The sequence below is a fragment of the Stegodyphus dumicola genome, chromosome 6 (assembly GCF_044657685.1).
Source record: "Stegodyphus dumicola isolate Sdum_Otavi_A_Nest chromosome 6, ASM4465768v1".
NCBI classification, from domain to species: Eukaryota; Metazoa; Arthropoda; class Arachnida; order Araneae; family Eresidae; genus Stegodyphus; species Stegodyphus dumicola.
The window spans coordinates 46,651,111-46,669,602 of record NC_140773.1 but is presented as its reverse complement, the minus strand read 5'-3'; the positions used below and the strand labels follow the sequence as shown (position 1 = coordinate 46,669,602).

Genomic DNA, 18,492 nt, shown 5'->3' with positions numbered 1-18,492 from the left:
CATAGATATATCACTCTTCAAATTCATTTCACAAAGTATCTTTTTTTATTTGCTCTCAGTTTTCTAGGTTTTAGAGTATGCAGCAAAAATAACAGCTGTAAACAAGTATCTTCCTTAATATACAAAAAATATCACAGATTACGTATATTGCTCACAAAGTTAATTCTAAAATACAATTTAGTTACTTCTTTGAGCTGCAGATTCTCTGAAATCATTCAGAATTAACTGCGGTTCAAAGAGTTGCATTTTAGAATTTATTTTGTGAGTGACATCAGTAATATACAATCTTTTTTGTATATTTAGAAGACTGTTATATGCTTTGTTACTCTAAACTGTCAGTTACTTCTCGTTTATCTGGAGTAATTAGTGATTTCCACAAACCTGTAGCTTGCAGGAATGGAAAACGTACCTCTCTCAGGTTAAGAACATGGTTGAAGCAAATGTTATTGAATTGGAAGGAAGTATTGCCACTGTGGAATGGGAAATTGTAAAAGCTATGAATTAAAAAGTGGAAAGAACAAATTAAAAAGAGTTTGGAGAAAGTAAATCAGGAAATCGCCAATGTCACTGGAGAGATTTCTGCAAATGAGGCATTAGAAGCAGAAATCTGTAACTAAAAAAATCTTCCAGAATAGGCTATTCCATTATAGTTGACTTGATAGCTATATCAGATATTTGTTAATGTGTATATTTTCCCCCTTGTTAATAAATATAGTAATTTTTTCCCACACACACATATATCTATGTTTGAATTCCTAATTCCATGTTTTTTCCTTTTCAGATTTTATATTTTTACTTTCACATTTTAATTATTACAATAGAAGTTTTTTCAAATTATTCTTATTGAATTTAATCAGTTTTAAAATTTATAGTTTTTGTGAATAATTCATTACTCTTCATATTTTAGCTTTGCTACTATAGAGGCAAATATATTTTTTCATTTCAAAACTTTTGTTACTCTTGTGTTACAGGTTTTTAAGAACTTTTTCCTCTGTTTTTATTTTATATTTTTTAATTTGTTTCATTTATTTTTTCATATGTTGGATGGATTACTTCTGTTTCACATGTTTTTGGATGTTTGTTTTATATGTCCACCAAAACTGTAAATTTTAATTTTTTAAGCTTTATTGCTTGTTTGATTTATGCTATTTTTTTTTAATCCAGCCTGTGTGTTTTCAAAATTCGCATATAATTTAGTTTTTTCAAATGTTGGATTAAAAAATTTGCATATGATTTTGTTTCTTAAGTATTGGATTATTATTTTTGTTAGTTTTCTTTTTGGACTCGATCTACTTAAATAATTTTACAAATTTGTATATTTTTTTTTTCAGTCTTTTTTAATTTGTCTATTTTGATGCTATAATTTAAAAAATTTTTTGCACCGTTTACTTTGGCCTATAGGTATTGGACTGATAATGATACAAATTACTTTTATTCTTAACTTTCTTTTTAATTTTAAATTTTAATATGTGTCTTTGTTTGTTTAAAAAATGGCTGTTTTATTTATTTACTTTCTCTGCTTTTACCCCTGATGACGATGCAGCGAAAGATGTAAATTTCATACTTCATTTTTTATTTTGGCATATTTTGCCTGGTTTAATGCACTTTGACACTGGTTTTTTGGTTTTTGCATGAGATTTATTCCAAATTAAGTATGAGATGAATTTGAAATGTATTTTCCGTTTTTTATTCTATTTTGCATTGTAACTATGCATATATAAATATGTATGAATGTACACATATATAATTTTTTGTCTTCATAAAATATCTTTATAGGTAATTTTTTTAGTATTCATTTTAACCACATTTTTCAGGTGCTACATTTGATGTTGCTATGAGATTTCTTCATGAATGTCCTTGGGAACGTCTGCAGTCAATGAGAAATCTCATTCCCAATATTCCATTTCAGATGCTTTTAAGAGGTGCTAATGCTGTTGGTTATACATCATATCCTGATAATGTAGTTTTCAAGTAAGTTTATTAATCTTAGGTAATTTTCCTGTACTTTAAGAAATTTAGTTAGTCCTTCAATATTTGGTGTGTTTGTAATTTGTATTAAAAGATGATATAGCATAAAAAGTGATGTATCAAGGAGTTATCCAAATGGGTAGAATCTCTTTGCTATACCACCATGCAGTAAAGGGGTCATGGATGGTTACCAAAGGGGTCCAACTATCAAAATGAAGTGGCACCCCATACCAAAACTCCTGGCTGTTGGGCTATGTGGCAGAGGACAGTCAGGTGAGTATCCAACCACTCTTCTGGACATCTCCAGATGATTAAAAGCAGAGCTCAGTTCAGAGTAGGACTCATGTGAAAGCAGTTCTATTCCAGTCTATGAGATCCCAGGTTGAATGCACACAGCACTGCTGAGAGCATGCCTGCCAGTGTGTTATGTTGAGGGACCAGTCAATGCAATCACTTCCGTGACTATGAATAAAAATTGTAGTCGCTGGTGCCCCATTTACATATCGGATTATTGATACGTATGCATCAGGCTATGAGCACTGATCAGACTCTAATATTGCTCTCGGCCAACTGTTACTTTCTTGATATTTTTACAGCCATGGTTCACTCATTCCTGCCAACATCTTCAAATAGTAGCATTGCTGCAACATAAATGTCTACTGTTCCTGTGATTTGACCACCCTGTTCTGTCAGTGCAATTCCATAACCTCTCTCAAATGGTAACATCTGCTCATACTGTTCGCAAACCCATCTGCGAGGCATTGGTTCAATACATGTAGTTCAATGGATCCATAATTGCATGGAATTTATGCCTTAGTAATGAAATGTCGTCTATTTTATACACCATCCAAATGCTCCATTGCAATGCATTGAAGCTCTAGCTAGTCATTGGATGCCAAAAGTTAATCATTTACACGTTTTATTATTCTCAATGGCGGTGCATCACTTTTAACACATTGACTGACACGGCTATTTTCGGATTTCAGTCCTAGAAGCCAAATCAATTTAATCATATTATATTATTTAAAATACAAATTATGATTCATAACAATCATTATAAAGTTTATATTTTTTGGGGGGTAGGAAAAAAAAGTCCTACGAATTATCTCATAGTCAGCTTTTGTTAGACAAAGCTTTTCGCCCACTACGAGTTGATTTGCATAGACATGCTTCGACTTGTCGCCTCAGTACGGCTAAAACAAGCACTAAGCAAGTAAGTAACTTGTAGAGTGCAAAAGTGGCAAGTTAAACTATGAGATAACTCTTATTGGGCATTCTGAAGGAGAGCGCTAATATGAGTTATCTCATGTTGGGCAGTCAACGTGTTAATGTTATACAGTGTATTCAATCTACAGCCTGTTTCAAATTTTAAAAATGTTAAGTTTTTAATTTTTTTATTCCAGAGTTCTGTAGAGTTTTTGTTATTACAATTATTAATCAGTATAATGGTTTACATGATGGTTTAATAACAAGTGATTTGATATAATAATTTTAATGTTTCCTCTTGTAGGAAAAGTAGGAAAATATGTTTTAATTTTAGCTTTTTGTTATCCACTGTAACATTAAAATATATTTTTTTGACATGGACTAGAAAATACTTTTTTAAAAAATTGAAAAGAAAAGGGGAAAAATTATTTATTGAAAAGTGCAAAGACAAGTGCATGTAATTTAGTATTCAGTGCAAATGGTGTGCAGTCAATAAAAAGACTAGTATATTTTTTAATTGAAATTTCTTTTTAGCCTTCAAAAAAACTGTTAACTATAATCTGATTCTAAAATATTTCTGTGCCCATGTATCTTCCATCTGATATTTTTATCCATCATCAGTATCTGAATTATCTGCATTTAATTTTCAATTTTATTAGTAATTTCCTGCAGTATTTCACATAATTTCTGTGCTGCACAGAATGCTTATTGAATACTCTATATACACTTTATAACTGCTGAATACCTTTACAATCGGTAAGCTTTTGAAAGGCATTATTACCGTAATTTCCGGAAGAAACGCTGCGGCGCTTACGTGTTTAAAACTTAAATTTTCAGCGGGTGCGGCGTTTCTACCCATGCGCCATTTAGGTGCACTAAAAATAAAATATTTCCTATGATGGTCATTGTACATAGTTTGGATGGCCTTGTCATTGTGCATAGACTGGTGCTGTCCCCATACAAAAGACCACTCAGTTGCTTTTTGCGAATGTTATTTTGTTTACATTCTTTCCCTTGAATGGACCTATATGCCTTATTCACCCTAAACGAGATCTCAGAACAATAACATTCTTCCCCCTTTCAAATCAACGTTCTCATCAGTTCGAATAGTGTCTCTCCTCTGCCATTCGATGATTCTTCCAGGACCCTTCCTCTCCCTACCCCTGCCTTTTCTGCAATTTTTTTCAAAGGCGGACACGACTCCACCTGCCTCGCAATAATGAACTGTGATGTATTTCCCCTTCAGCATGAATGGATTTTTCTTGGCATTCTGCCAGATACAGATCCCATCAGTTTGGGTACAAGTACTTGTTGGATAGTTTTTAAGTAAGAAGGGAGTGGAAAATTTTTGAAAATGTCTGTAAACAGCACAGAAACTATACTGCTGGTTTTAAGCTTAGTGTAATTTCATGTGCTGAACAAATTAGAAATCGAGCAGCAGCTCGAGAGTTTGAAATGGACGACAGATGTATTCGACGTTGGAGAACTGAAAAAGAACTTAAAAATATGCCACAACAGAAACGAACCAAAAGAAGTGGTACTGTAAGGTGGACGACCTTGCAAACTGGATAAAGGAGCAACGAGGAAAGGGAATGGCAATTTCGACTGTAAAAATTTGTTTACAAGCAAAATTTATAGCAAAACGAAAGAACATAAATGATTTCAAAGGAGGTGTAGCAGATTTATGAAAAGAAAAAATATTTCTGTGCGTACTAGAACAACAGTCGGGCAACAATTACCAACGGACTAGCAGTATAAAAAGTCATCTTTTCTAAAATATGTGACAGCTATTATTGATAAAAAAAACTTCTTCGGTCGCAGATAATAAATATGGATGAAACGCCGTTAGCTTTCGACTCTCCTGCAAACAGAACTGTTGATGAAACTGGTGCAAAAACTGTATCTATGTTTATGACTGGGCATGAAAGAACGTCATTTACATGTGTGTTAGCTTGTGCCGCAAACGGTGACAAGCTAAAGCCGATGATTATTTTTAAACAAAAAACTATTCCGAAGGGAGATAGTATGTCATATATCAGGACTTAGGTTGACTTTTTGCATCTGTACAGCCCACGACGATGTCACGCGCAATTAAACTATTGCGGCGTTTACGCTGATGCGACGTTTCTGTGTAATTTTAATTTTTTTCACGCCATTTTTCTCGAGTGCGACGTTTACACTGATGCGGCCTTTCTTCCAGAAATTACGGTATTTTCACTTAATGGCTTTTATCTATCATGAATACAGATACAAATTCATTTATCTAGTAATACAAGTATTTCTACAGTACATCTAGTAATTCTAGTAATACAAAAACTCTTTAACCATCAACATGAGTCATTTAAGTTGGCAACCTTAGATATTACATTTATTTATACAATGGTAAAATATCATCTAATATGTTAGACTGTAATTTGAAGTTTTGAAACTTCAAGCTTTTTAAAATTATTATTATTATTTTAAGATCATTGTGCATAGGTTTATTTACATATGAATCATCTTGAAACATATTGATTGTGTTTTCAATTTTAATTAAATGTGTATTATTTTGTTATAACTTTTGATCCTTAATGCCTTAACTTGTTAATTAATTTAATAAATAATAGGAAATTTAATAAAAACTTGAAAAATAAAGCAAAAAGATTAGGGGAGCATCTAATATTGAAGGGGATTCGGTACCCTCAGTTTGTCGAAAAACGATGAAAATAACGATTTTCTAATTTTTTGCTAAAAATGTTGTTCAATATCATTGCTACGCTGAGAAGTTTTGAAGCAATCTGACAATAATAAATGGTATAAAAAGTACTTTAATCATTTTGACAGCTCTTTAAATGCCACGCCCATCCCAGTGTTTACTTTCTTTTCATTCTTATTTTATATATTTATTTCTTAATTATAAGCGCAGAAGAAGAGGTAAGCGATTAACTGTGATTAACTATCGGCAAACTTTGTTTACATGTGGCGTGCAGTTTGAATAAATATTTCCTTTCTTTTTTCGTTACTGAAATTGCAGTCTGTTTTGACTTGTGGATTTTTTTTTCTCTTACTCAGCTCAGAATATATATTTGTTTATATTAATCAGCTAAATTTTGATATGCCTCGACAGAAACGTAAGAATTTACGAGCGATGGAAATGAGTAGAAAACAGTGGCGTAAAAAGAGTGATGAAGTTGCTGACTGCAGCAGTTCGGAAAATTATATTGGAGGCAATATTAGGCTACATAAATTATCTGTTGTAAAAAAGAATGAAGCATCTGATGCCGAACATTTTGTTATTGTGGATTTTCGGCAAATTAATAAGCTATTCAGTTTTGTAAAGTGTACTAATTGTGAAAAACAGACATTAACGCTTGAACTTGGATGTAAATTAGGATTTTCTTATGATTTGAATTTGATTTGTGTATCATGTGAGGGAAAAAAATGTACCGTAAACTCTTGCAGAAAGACAGCTAATGATGGGGAGGATGTAAATGTGCGTGTAACGCAAGCCTTCTCTCATATAGGAAAAGGCTATTTAGTCATCGAAAAAGTTTGTATGGTGATGAATATTCTACCCTTTTCATCGAGGACATACACCAAATATGTAAGACGTTTAAATTATGCATATTCCATCGCATCACAAAATATATTTGTGGAAGTTCGTAAGGAGGTGAAAACTGCACATTTAAACATCTCGCCAAACTCTACAGAAATTGTCGATATAGGTGTTTACTTTGATGGAACATGGCTGACGCGTGGACATTCGTCACTCATAGGAGTAGGATGTGTAATTGATATCCTCACAGGTTACGTGATCGATTTTGAAGTAATGAGCAAAATGTGCCGTCAGTGTTCACTAGCAAAGAAGGGATTCGAGGAATCCAGTGCAGAATTTAAAATATTGTATGATGGCCATAAAAGTGAGTGTGATTTAAATCACACGGGATCATTTGGTTCAATGGAAATGGAGGGTGTGTTGGTTCTCTGGAAACAATTTGTATCGTTAGGATTTCGATACGTAACTCTACTATCTGATGGTGACTGTAAAACTTTTAATTACTTATGTGATAAAAAGGTTTATGGTTCTGATGTTGAAATAAGAAAGGAAGAATGCATAAACCATGTCAGTAAAAGATTAGGAACAGGATTGAGAACTGTTGTAAAAGACTGGCGTGCGCAAGGCGTTATGTTAGGAGGAAAGTCTCATGGTAGCTTGAAAGAAGCAACGATTAAAAAGCTGACTAGGTATTATTAAAACACTATTCTGCGACATAAGGGGGATGTGAATGCTATGAAAACAGCAATATATGCGACGTTCTATCATAGCATTTCCACAGATAAGAAACCTCAACACTCGAAATGTCCCACAGGGGCAAATTCTTGGTGCTTTTACCAGTCAGCAAAAGCTAAAGGTGAAATTTCAGACAAGCATAAGTTGAAAATTGGGAACACCAATAAATGAGACATATCTTCCAAAAATTCTTCCAATTTATCAGAGGCTTGCTTCAAATGAACTACTAGAAAGATGTGTAGGTTGCAGAAAGCAAAATGTTAACAAAAGTTTACATAGTATGATTTGGGCCAAGTGTCCAAAAGAAATATTTGTGCATAAATTGCATGTGAAACGTTCTGTAACAGAAGCAGTTTGTGAATTTAACAAAGGAACAGTACGCACTATGAAAGAAGTGCAAAAAGTTTTAGGAGTGTCTATGGGATATGCAACCAAAAAACTTGCGACTATTTTAGATAGTCGCAAATTTTCCTTTAGAAAGAGACGAAAAAATGACAGTAGCCAGTAAATTAGTAAAATCGTAAATCAGTTAAAATGGCAATACGTAGACAAGACAAAGTGGCTAAAAAAGGGAAGGAATGACATATGGTGCTGGACAGTTTTGAACAAAATGATTCTGTAAATGCTTATTCTGTGCTTACTAAAATTTAAAATAATTTAAATGCTTCATTAAAATTGCTTCGTTTATTAAAATTTAAAAAGTTGAATTAAACAACCACTTAATATTATTATTGTAGTTAGGAAATGTATTATTAGTAATATTACAATTGATTCATAGATTAAATTGCTTTGAGTATGTGATAATGAATGAAAACTGATAAAGGAAAGTGGTATTTACATTTTATGATTTTTCATGTGGTATTTCTGGTCAGGTAAGGTTTTAAATAAAAGCTTATAATTATTGTTTATATTACACAATGGAATTGCAATAAGTTTAATTTTAGAAATATATGTACTGACATTAAGTATAAAAAATATTTAAAAAAATTCGAAAGGTTTTTATAACCATTTTAAGACTTTACATTCTTTAAACTGTGTTTTCTCAGTTTCCACTTTTTCAATAAATCCTTTTACTTAAATTCCTAAAACTTTGACAAATATGCACCAAACTGAATGATATTTTTACTGAATGGTTATTATGAATAATATAACAGAATCAAGGATGGATTTTGCAATATTTTGAAGGGGGAAAAAAAATACTACGACTAAAAATGTTATGGAAATAATGGTTCCCCCCCCCCAGTTTTTACGTATGTAGATGCATTTTATTTTTTTCCTTGAAAACTAATTCATTAATTGCAAAATCGATCCTTGAAGTTTTAAAATTTTGGGGAGCAGAAACATTGAAAACTAAAGAAGAAAGATATTTATTTTTTTTTTTTTTAATTACCACCAATTTTTTTTAAATCAATATGTTTAATAACAACATTTAAGAATATTCATAAAAATTAAATGAAAGTTCTTAATTAAAAAAATTCATTCAAAATGTACCGAGTCCCCTGAACTAAAGACCCAAGAAAAGAAATAAAGCAAAATGCATCAGTATGGTTATGGAAATATGTAATGTGGCTTTGATGGAAAAGCAAAAGACAATATTATGAATTTAAAAAAAAAAAAAAATCTGAAATGTTTCAGATTTTAAATTACGTCCAAATGGGCGTTTTTTAACATTTTGTGTGTTACCTTTCTTTATTAAATATCATGTTCCTCGCACTTAAACCATAAGATCCAGTGCAACAGCAATATCGCAAAATAGTTTTAAAACGAGCATATCTTTAGGATTTCCGATACAGAGACTCACGCGCTGGAGATAAAAATGTTTTTTCTGCACAACGTTGCCATTGCTCGCTTTGAAATCCTTGAGTTTGTTAATCAAAAATTCGTCAAAGTTTTTAAAAATAGGAAATTGATCATAAAACAAATTTCAAATTTCAAATTTGGTCTTCCACATGCTCGTATTCGTTGGAGGATTACGTTATTCAAAATTCGATGACTCTATGTACCGTTATTTTATGACAATGTGAGAAATATACATACATTTACGCAGATTTTCATTATTTAATTTCTTCAAATATAATGCAGGACTCTAACATTTTATGGCAACAGTTTGAAAAGTGAACCGACATTTATCCGTCCGACGCAAAATGCCAAAACGAAACTAATAGTACTTCGGGATTCAAATCCCTTTGGACTAATAAAGACATTTTTGCGTTATATTAAAAATTATAATCACATATGATTTTGTTTAGTCATAACATCATTACTGAAATTACTTGCAGTACAAGGTTATCTTTTGTTTTTGTACTAACTTTTATATGCAAGTAAAAATTTGCTTAAAAGGCGTATAATGATATGCAATGTTAATTGTTTTTCCTTTTTGCATTTTTAGGCTTAATTTTTCATAATAAAATATTTTTCTTAATATAAATGCTTTCTCTCCATTTTAGGTTTTGTGAATTGGCAAAACAGTGTGGAATGGATATATTCAGAGTTTTTGATTCTTTAAATTACTTGCCAAATCTCTTTCTGGGAATGGAAGCAGCTGGAAAAGCTGGTAAAAAGAGCTCTGTTATTTATATAAAATTGTCAGTTTTATATCTATAAATGTATATGTTATTTTTCTTTTATGTTTATGTTTCATAATGTATAGTGTCAGCAATGTGAATAGAATGTAAAATGAATGTAAAGAGTATCTTTGAATTTTTATTTTATAAGTGTATGAGAAAAATCATTTATCAAGTGTAAGCCAGTTAACATAATGATGATCATTGTAAAAACTCTGCTCAAAATTTAGTTTCATCTTTATCACATAATTACATGAAAAGCTAATGTTGAAGGCATTAATAGGTTAATAAGAAATAGAATCATTAATCGTGTGTGGTTTTATATTCTTTTTCATCGTATGTGGTACATGTAATTTAATATTCACTTGAATTAGCTTTTGGAGAATCTCTGTGCTTGAAAATGATTTTAAAATTCATGTAAAAATCATGTAAGCAGTCATGCTATAAAATAAGATGAAATATTTGATGATAATTTGGCAGCAGTATGGACATAGTAATAGATAGTTTTGTTTTGCAGAAAAATATCCAAATAATAATTATAAAAAATAATAATAAAAGTATTTGTTATCAATATTTACCTGAATATTTTAATTTAAATTTTAAAAAGGAGACTGTTTAAGGAATGCAACTGCTTGATAATATTTGCAGGTTGTGTTTGATAATACCTGCAGCATACAGTATTTAGGTACATTCGTAGAGTCTGAATATGGATCAGAAACTAATCTGATCACATTTTGGATTGAAAGAAGCTATTACTAAAATTATATTAGTATAATTTTTTAAATGTGTATTGGAAGTAATAAATAATTTTCTGTTGCATTTAGTTGTTATCGTAAATGACAATTTTAATGAAATAATCCTTCCAGATTGATTCCCAAAATTAAAATATTGATACATCAAGAGGCTTGAATTGATATCAGCTACACTTTTAGTTTAGTTTAAGTGAAATTCTGAAATGTTTAATAATTTCTTTTCTTTACTGATTATATTACTGCAGTGTGCTGGCTGAAAATGTCTAGAAGTTATATGTGCTAGTCCGTTGCCAGCTTTTGACAATGGTGCATTCTGTTTTTACTCTGCAACATCTTGTTACGTAGAAATTTTAAAAGTTAACTAATATTACTTTAAAACATTTAACTGGCTGTCTTCTTTCTAGGTGACATGACAGAAAGAAAAAAAAAAAAACACTGATAATCACAATCTTATCCTAACGCTTTAAAATTTGGTGAATGCCAAGCTACTTTAAGTTAAACAAATTCACTTAAAACAACAGCTCAAAAAAATAAAGTTTATCAGATCAACTCTCAACTCTTCAAATCAAGGAATGAAAAGAAAATGTCCTCCCTGGTGTTTTGGTAGAATCAAAGATTATTTATCAAAACAAAATGTATAAATGCATTTCCATAACAAAATCATCAATCTGCTATCTCTCACTCAAATAAACTATTTCAGCTCTCCAACCTGAAAACACATAAATTTCGATACAATTCTAGAGATAGCCATAAACCTTATACATTTAAAATACATCACAGAACTCTTCAAAACACCAGGGAAGGTCAACTCTCACACTAAAGAAGTCTAATCACTAGTTCAAATAAATTACGTAAGCTGATCATATAGTCACAAAAATCTTAAAATTAATTTTTCTACTCCTTCAATGGGATTACCCAAGTTTGAATTGAAATAACCATGTTTTTCGAAAGGATGACACGAGTGACCTACAGTAGACCATGGATAAAAACTCAAATGAAACATACAATAATTAAATCAATAAACACATTTATCAACCACTTGCGCCACGATTTAACTTCATGGTTGCGGTGCCATGTACTACAATATAACAAGCGGTAAAGTGTTTCGTTTACGCTGCTCCGCGTCTGCGAGGGCAATCCAGAGCTATAACTCGAGAAATAAACAATCTCATTGTTAGGCAGGTGTGCACCACGTTATTTTCATTTTTGCGAGAAATGCCTATCGGCGTGGTGTTCACATCACTCGTGGTTTGAGATAAAAGCTTCTCGATGTGCGTGGTACATCTTTTTAGCACAAGTGGTTAAATATTCCAAACATTATAATTTTAGATTGCTGGCCAGACTACCCCTACAAGCATTATCTAAAAATTTACTCATAATTTCTCATTTGATTGCTTATTTCTCATTATGAGTATGAATACTACAAATCATTAATTAATAATTCACATTTAGAATATGGAACAATTTATCTTCTGATATTTAGTAAGGTATTTAAATTACTTGATATATAATACTGAATATGCATTTCTTCAGTGAAAATTTCTTTTAAGAAACATTTATTTTCCTTCTAATTAATTTATATTATAACTATATTTAACCTTGTAATTAATTTATATTATAACTATAAGACAATTAAGCATTAAAAAATAATAATAACAATAAATCACATTCTCAGCTACTATTGAGTAACAGCAAATATTCAGATTTTCATCTATATAAAAATGACAGCTCAAGCTTTAGAATTTAACATTTCAAAATCCTAAAGATTAATTATTAAAGGAAAAGAAAAATAAAAATAATCACTCGCAGATTTATAAACACAAGGGTCCATAAAAGAATCACGCTTGCTCACCATGGAGGTTCTCCAGATCCACATAAAAATGGTCCTTGAACTGATACACATTGACGATCATTCAAACCTCGAGACTAATAATTTAAACCATAGGAGAAATAGTCGTTCTTTCCTTTCTTCAATGGCATCTTAGCAAGTGAAGTAATGACTTCAATAAATTCAAAGATCATCCTTTGCTGTTCACAACATTTGAAATGTTCATGCTTATGATGTGTATACCGGCAGGCAAACAGACAAGTGAATATGATGGCAGTCTATACTCTCATCACTAATCTCATCTTCAACGTGGACCTTTGGAATTATAACGTGACGAAATAAAAATAAAAAATTGCCGGTTACGCAAAAATGCTGGACCTAGCCCCAGATCTTCCATCATAATCGCCCACGTCTGTCAAGAAGGGAGTCCGCCATGTGTTCAGACAGGTGTCCACACCCTAAACCAGAGGAAGGTCTTAACTTTAACATATCTAGCCAACTAGAACAGAGGTGATAAACAACTACCAAAATTCGAAGAAAATCAGACCTCTCTTTCAAGATGACATACCCTTTTTTTCCTGTGCAACCACAGGAATGTTTTCAATCGTAATTCAGTTAAACGTGCAACACCAATTGGTAATAAACATATCACACGGTTTTCTTCAGAAAGGCCAAAAATACTTTCTCGCCTTTAAACCAGAAAACATATGTTCACCCCCCCAAAAAAAAAATAAGGGGAATTGTGAGAACGGAAGTAAAACCTCATCCATGCCTTTTAGCTGCATCAACTTTCTACCATCCTAAAAGAGCTTTGCCGTAATCGAACAAAAAGTTCAAACAATGTTATATACAGTACAAAGTCTCTAATCCGGACGTCCATTATCTAAAATGATCTATAATTCGGACCTCAAAGCCACAAACTTATGCATGCGCATTTGATGCGAGCGTCCGCTACGCATGCGCGTAAAGCCAGTAAAGCGTTTACCCATGCGCGCTTTCGATAGTGAAGAAAGTAACAGAGAACGTTATTGAAAATGAAAAAATTTCGATAGACAAGTTAGTTGGTATTCTCGACAAGCAATTACAGGACTTGAACAGTGGAACTTTGTAACTGAAGAAGAAATTATGTCTGTTTATAGAATTAAAGAGAAAGTATTAGCACAAAAACAAAGCATCTTAAACAACTTGCATTGATAGAAATGTTTATTAAAGTAAACAAATAAATATTAAGCTTTTGTTTTGCAAATTTTGATACCCTTTAGATCATAATTGCTCTTTATTTCATAAATTATGGTTTAATATTTTTAATTGTACAGTCAAAAGTCGTTAATTCGGACACCCATAATCCGAAATGATCTATAATCCGGACCTCGAAGCTACAAACTTTCTGCGCATGCATCGTGTTGACACATGCACGTAAGACCTTTATGGCTGCGAATACGCGTGCACAAAATACGTTTACAAATGCACGTTTAATGTATAATGGACTGTATAAGCTAAGCTAAAATTATCTAATTCTGTTAATGTTGCAGATTGCGTTGTTCCTTAATCTTCGAATTGGATTCGGCTTATTATTTTTTGCAGACTGTTAGAGCAATTTTATAAAAGTAAGCTTGAACTTTCGATTATGTCAAATAGAATTTCTGATATATATTTACTAATATGTAAAGGATCTACAAAGCGAAAGTATGTTTCGAAGTCCATTAAACAAAAAGTAGAATTGCTAAAATGGATAAAGGCATATCCTTTGTTTATCTAAACTTTGTTTATCTTTAGCGGTGCACAATGAATTGGAAGTTGATCTGTCAGCACTATCCTTATCTTCAGGGCAGATGTTTTTATTTTATTTGGCTTATAATTCCTTACTAAATGTAGTATTTCATCTTGACGTATTCTGTCTTTGATATGATTTAAATCAAATTCCTCGTCATTATAATTCGCTTCCGATAGCGAAGAAAGTGACAGAGGTTATTGAAAACAAAACATTTTGATTGACAAATTAGTCCGTATTCTCGACACAGCAATTATAGGACTTAAACAGCGGAACTTTGTAACTGAACAAGAAATTATGTCTGTTTATAGAATTAAAGAGAATGTATTATCACATAAAAAACGAAGCAACTTAAACAACTGACATTGAAAGAAATGTTTAAGTAAACAAATAAATAATAACCTTTTTTTTTTTTTTTTTTTGTAAATTTTGATATCCTTTAGATCATAATTGTTCTTTATTTCATAAATTACGGTTTCATGTTTTTAATTTTATAATTTCTGCATGCCATCTTACCAGATTTAAACTGATGATCTATAATCCGGAAAAACCGATAATCCAGAATCACCAAAGTCCCGACGAGTCCGGATTAACAACTTTTGACTGTATTATTTCTGCATACCATCTTACCAGATTTGAATTGATGATCTATAATCCGAGAAAACCCCTAATCCGGAATCGCCGAAGTCCCGATGAGTCCGGATTACAGACTTTGTACTGTATTAAAAATTAATTCTCTGATAAGAACATTACAAATTGCCTATTCACAGTAAATTAATACGTAATAATTGTACACAACAAAAATAATACATAACAATTCATAACAATGTTAAGAAACTGCAGACAGAATGTTCTGAAATATGTAAATAAGGATTATTTTTCTTTGGCACTAGAACCTGCTGCATTGAATCTTCTCAAATTTCTAATAACTCATCTGAATACAGTATTGTAATTGTCGTTAGCTGTAACAGCTTACTGAATCATTCTAATTTTGTTAAGTGGGGAAAAGCTGTGTTGTTATTCTCTCTTTATATATTTATTTGCTATTTTCTTTGAAATTTTTTCTTTGGAATGTATCATAGTATTGAAACTTTAGGCATTATCATTTAAATAATCCATATCATCAGTAAATGTAATGTCCATTTAAAATCAATGTTATGCAGTTCAAAAACTATCAGACGGATTAAATATTCTTAATCTGTACATAATCATTTGAAGAAAACCATAAGCTGCTATGATGTATGAGTACTCCATTCTTTAAACAGAACAGAATATACTTGTTTTAGTATGGGCATTTGATTCTTTGCTGAAAAAAGTAAAGAAACTCCTTTTTTGAAATGTCCTATTACTAGAGGTAAGATATGGATATTATACAATAATGCTGCAGGAAAAAGATGATGGTGTAAAAATCTCCTTTAATAAAATCAAGAGGGAGGCTGCATCCCTGAAGAGTAATGTTTTATTTATGGGTAGGACTACAAAGGAATTATATGTGATGAATTGTTGCCACCAAATTAGGCAATAAATTCAGAAAAAATACTTCTGCAATTTCAAAATCAGAAATCAAAACAAAGCACCCAGAACTGACCAATTGCTCTTCCATTATGACGGGGTTAGGCTGCACATTTTAGTGAGTGTCGGAGCAAGATTGAAATATGGCTGAGATATTCTGTGTTATTTCCATATTCACTAGACCTTGCCTTTCAGATTTTTATCTCATTAAATCATTTCAAAATTCTCTGAAGGAACTGGAGTTTACTTCTTTGAAGACTGTCAAGCAGCACTTAAGTAACTTCTAAGTAAACCTTATGACTTTTTTTAAAAAAAGAAATTTTTCAGCTACCTAAAACGTGCTAAAAAGTTTTAAAAAAATGGCACATATGTGATTCAATATAAACTTCTTATGCTTTGATTATGCTTTATTTATATTTATCATAAAAAAACTGCAGAACTTTTTGAATGACACAATGCAAAAGCTAAGAATACAAAAATTTAGAAATGTATATGGAGGATTACAGATTTTTTATAAAATATATGTGTAGTAAATATGAAAAAAAAATGGAGAGTAAAATTTTTTTATTTAAATTTTACATAGGTGGAGTTGTAGAAGGTGCTATTTCTTACACAGGAGATGTTTCCAATCCAAAACGCACAAAATATGATCTCAATTATTATCTGAAGCTTTCAGATGAACTTGTGAAAGCTGGAACTCACATACTTGGTGTTAAAGTAAGTTTCAAATTAACTAGTTGATTATCTTTGAATCTTAAGATCATCATCTTTTTTTTTTTTTTTTTTTTTTTATTTTTTAATATATTTAATTTTTATGTTTTTAATGGCAGCTTCTTAAATTTACTAGATCGTAATCTGAAGTTTTCAGACTGCAATTTCTCCCTACCCCTTCATTTTATTAATCAATTTAGAATTTCCATTAGTATATTGTCCTTTAAAAAAATGATGAATTTTGAGGAAATAAATGATATGTATATATGTCTCTAACTGTAGGAAATTTTGAAAGTAAAGTACTAGAATCAATAAGTTGGCTCCGTTGCTGCATATTTGCTTCACACATGTCTCAAACCGAAACATTCCATATAGGTACATCGTTGATCTGATGCCAACCTGGTGAATCACCATTTATTGAACTTTCCTTTCATCACTGCATGTTTATCAAAATATGACAACTTGTGTCGGCCCTTAATAAGGCTTAAGTATATGTGGGAATTTATTTATTCAGAACTCTGATAAGCCTTAAGCATGTGCAAGAAATAGGCATAAGTATAATAAATAACTAATACAATTCAGGCTTAATTGTCTCTGTGCGATAGAAGCAAGATAAAATTTAACGGAACAACTTGTCGTAGTCACCAAGCTCATGATGCATAGCCAAATATGTATAGTGAAGGATAGCTAAATTTGATGATGATAACCGCTAACTTTAAAGGTTTATGGAAATTGCAAATCAAAGATGAAATTTTCCAATTAACGGATTTTGTAAAGAAATGTGGAGAAGCAGTAATAAATGAAGATGATATAAAAGAAGTTTTTCATTCTGATGACAATGCTTCTCAGTCATCAATCAATTAATGAGTAGTGAAATTTGTAGTATGGTTCTAGATCCATAAAATACCTCTACCGTTAGTGAAGAAAGTAACAAAGAAGTTACTGAAAATGAGAAAATTTCTATTAACAAGTTAATCAGAATTCTCGAAACAGCAGTTACAAGACTTCAACAATGTAACTGAACAAGATATTAAGATATTTATTTATTATTTTTATTTAAATAATTAAAAATTATTTAATTATTTAAAGATACATTTTAAAATTATGTAAATAATTTAAAAGATTATTTAAATTATTTAAATGTTTGTTATTTAGTTCAATATATCTTTTAAAGAAAACTAGTTTTCAATATGACATTTGATGTTTGATTATGAAACTTGAATGTGTGGCACTCTCTAAGGCTTTCAAATTTTATTTTGTACCATTGATGACTAAAAGGGTGCCTAGCCCTGCTCAAGAGATTAGAATTCTGCAACATTGAGTTATTCTAGCCATTAAGCTTGTTTACATCAACTTTGGTCAGAGCCATATTCTTAGCCATTAGGCTTGTTTACGTCGAATTTGGTCAGAGCCAGCTTGTGTGCTAGTTAAACTGTGAAGCTATTAGGCAGTGCTTAAACTTCATTAGTTTTATTCATTATCTTTGATTTTAAGCCAAAAGTGTTGGCTTCTGTAAGAACAAGTTGGTGCCATCTGTTTAACTTTATTTGGATAATAAAAGGGTCTTTTACACCATTTTTCTGTCTCTTTGGTAGGTATAAGATAAAGGAAAAAGTCACTACCTGTCTTTTAGAGATCTAATGTAATTGTGTGTTCTCAAAGAAGAGCACATCCTATAAGCGTAACCAAGAATTGCTTTGAAAGAAATCATTTGCTTTCTTATTTCGCAGAGTTAATATGGAAGCTGTAGAAAAAAATAACAGTCAGAGACGATTCTTGACAATATTCGCCAGAAATTTAAAAAAAAATTTTTTTTTTTTCATTAATCTGTTGGTGTTGAAAGTATATTCCATTTACGAGTGTTTATAAGTTATTGGCAATGTGTTGTGGATACGTGGGTACTAGCTAAC

At 31.3% G+C, this 18,492-nt stretch overlaps 1 protein-coding gene across 5 annotated transcripts in view; it reads left to right on the top strand.

Moving 5' to 3' along the window:
- The window catches only part of PCB (Pyruvate carboxylase), a 129,527-nt gene that overhangs the window by 80,071 nt on the left and 30,964 nt on the right, over positions 1–18,492 (top strand). For all 5 annotated transcript variants that reach the window (XM_035358796.2, XM_035358793.2, XM_035358795.2 and 2 more), the window contains exons 14-16: positions 1,815–1,971; positions 9,892–9,998; positions 16,455–16,588. In XM_035358796.2, coding sequence (XP_035214687.2) covers positions 1,815–1,971; positions 9,892–9,998; positions 16,455–16,588 — 398 coding nt within the window. The remainder of the gene's footprint in view (positions 1–1,814; positions 1,972–9,891; positions 9,999–16,454; positions 16,589–18,492) is intronic.